The sequence below is a fragment of the Pterocles gutturalis genome, unplaced genomic scaffold (genome assembly GCF_000699245.1).
Source record: "Pterocles gutturalis isolate BGI_N339 unplaced genomic scaffold, ASM69924v1 scaffold8733, whole genome shotgun sequence".
NCBI lineage: Eukaryota > Metazoa > Chordata > Aves > Pterocliformes > Pteroclidae > Pterocles > Pterocles gutturalis.
In genome coordinates this window covers 1-1,749 of record NW_010117962.1, presented here as the reverse complement: position 1 = coordinate 1,749, position 1,749 = coordinate 1, and the positions used below count along the sequence as shown (strand labels likewise).

The window sequence follows — 1,749 nt, the reverse complement described above, 5'->3', positions numbered from 1 at the left end:
TGGGGATGTTTCCAAGTTTTTGGGGGGTTTTGAAGGGTTTTGGGGTGTTCACAAGAGTTTTAGGTTGTTCACAAGGTTTTTGGGGTGTTTCCAAGGGTTTTGAGGCATTTCTGAGGGTTTGGGGGATATCTCCAAGGGTTTTGGGGTATTTTCAAGGTTTTGGGGCATTTCCAAGAGTTTTGGGATGTTTCAGAGGGTTTGGGGGCATTTCTGATGTTTTTGGGGGGATTTCCAAGACTTTGGGGGTGTTTCCAAGGTTTTTGGGAGTGTTCACAAGAATTTTGGGGCGTTCACAAGGTTTTTGGTGTATTTCCAAAGGTTTTGGGCTGTTTTCCAGGTCAACGAGGCGGAGGAAGAGCAGTTACGGAGCGAACGGGAGCACCAACGGGTGACCCAGTTGTGTCAACAAGCCGAAGCCAAGGTCCAAACCCTCCAAAAATCCCTCAAACGCGTCATCGTGAAGAGCAAACCTTATTTCGAACTCAAAGCTCAGTTCAACCAAATCCTCGAGGTACCGGAAACGACGGCGGGGACGGGGACGACCTGTGCGGGGATCGAATTTTGGGAAAGATCTTGGTGGTTGGGGAAGATCTTGGTGGTTTCCACCAATTTTTGGGGCAAAATAAGAGTCGTGGGTGGAAAACAAAGACCGTTGGGGTTGATTTTGGGGAAGATCTTGGTAGTTGGGGAAGATCTTGATGGTTTCCACCAATTTTTGGGGTGAAGTAGAGTCGTGGGAGGGGAAAAAAGTTGATGGGGTTGATTTTGGGGAAGATCTTGGTGGTTTCCACCAATTTTTGGGCAAAATAAAGAGTCAAGGGTGGAAAAAAGAGACGATTGGGGTTGATTTTGGGGAAGATCTTGGTGGTTGGGGAAGATCTTGGGTGGTTTCCACCGATTTTTGGGGGTAAAATAAGAGTTGTGGATGGAAAACAAAGACTTGGGGTTGAGTTGAGGAAGATCTTGGGTGGTTTCCACCAATTTTTGGGGAGAAGTAGAGTCGTGGGAGGGGAAAAAAAGTTGATGGGGTTGATTTTGGGGAAGATCTTGGTGGTTTCCACCAATTTTGGGGGTGAAGTAGAGTCCTGGGTGGAAAAAAAAAAAGTTGATGGTGTTGAGGTTGGGGGAGATCTTGGTGGTTGGGGAAGATCTTGGTGGTTTCCAGCAATTTTGGGGCAAAATAAGAGTCGTGGGTGGGAAACAAAGACAGTTGGGGTTGATTTTGGGGAAGATCTTGGTGGTTTCCACCAGTTTTGGGGGTAAAGTAAGAATCTTGGGAGGGGAAAAAAGGCAGTTGGGGTTGGGTTGACCCATGGTTTTGGATTCTGAGGTGGCCGCGGTGGCCGTTGTCCCCTCGCTAGGAGCACAAGTCGAAGGTGACAGCGTTGGAGCGGTTGGTTTCTCAAGCCAAGACGCGTTATTCGGTGGCTTTACGCAATTTGGAACAAATCAGCGAACAAATCCACGCCCGGCGCCTCCAACGCCTCATCGTTCGCCGAGCGTCGCCGGTCGGAGCCGAAGCGAGTCCCCAACACGGCGAAAATCAGGTGGGGGGGACAGGAGGGACATTTCTGGGGAGCGAAGACCCCCCCAGCGACAATCTTTCCGTCTTGAGCCTTCAAACCATCGCTTCCGATTTACAAAAGTTCGATTCCGTCGAACATTTGGTGGGATTGTCGGATGCCACCTCCCTCAACAACGATGAGTTGGAGGAACGGGAGCAGCGCCGGGGGGGTCAGGGGCACTTCA

At 50.0% G+C, this 1,749-nt stretch overlaps 1 protein-coding gene across 1 annotated transcript; it reads left to right on the top strand.

Moving 5' to 3' along the window:
* Positions 1-337: 337 nt before the first annotated feature.
* Positions 338-1,734, top strand: SH3BP5L (SH3-binding domain protein 5-like; the record flags this gene model as incomplete). The annotated part of the gene is made up of 2 exons (XM_010076016.1): positions 338-511; positions 1,362-1,734. Coding segments are annotated over 2 exons (547 nt in total), but the record flags the coding sequence as incomplete, so codon positions are not given.
* Positions 1,735-1,749: the final 15 nt, after the last annotated feature.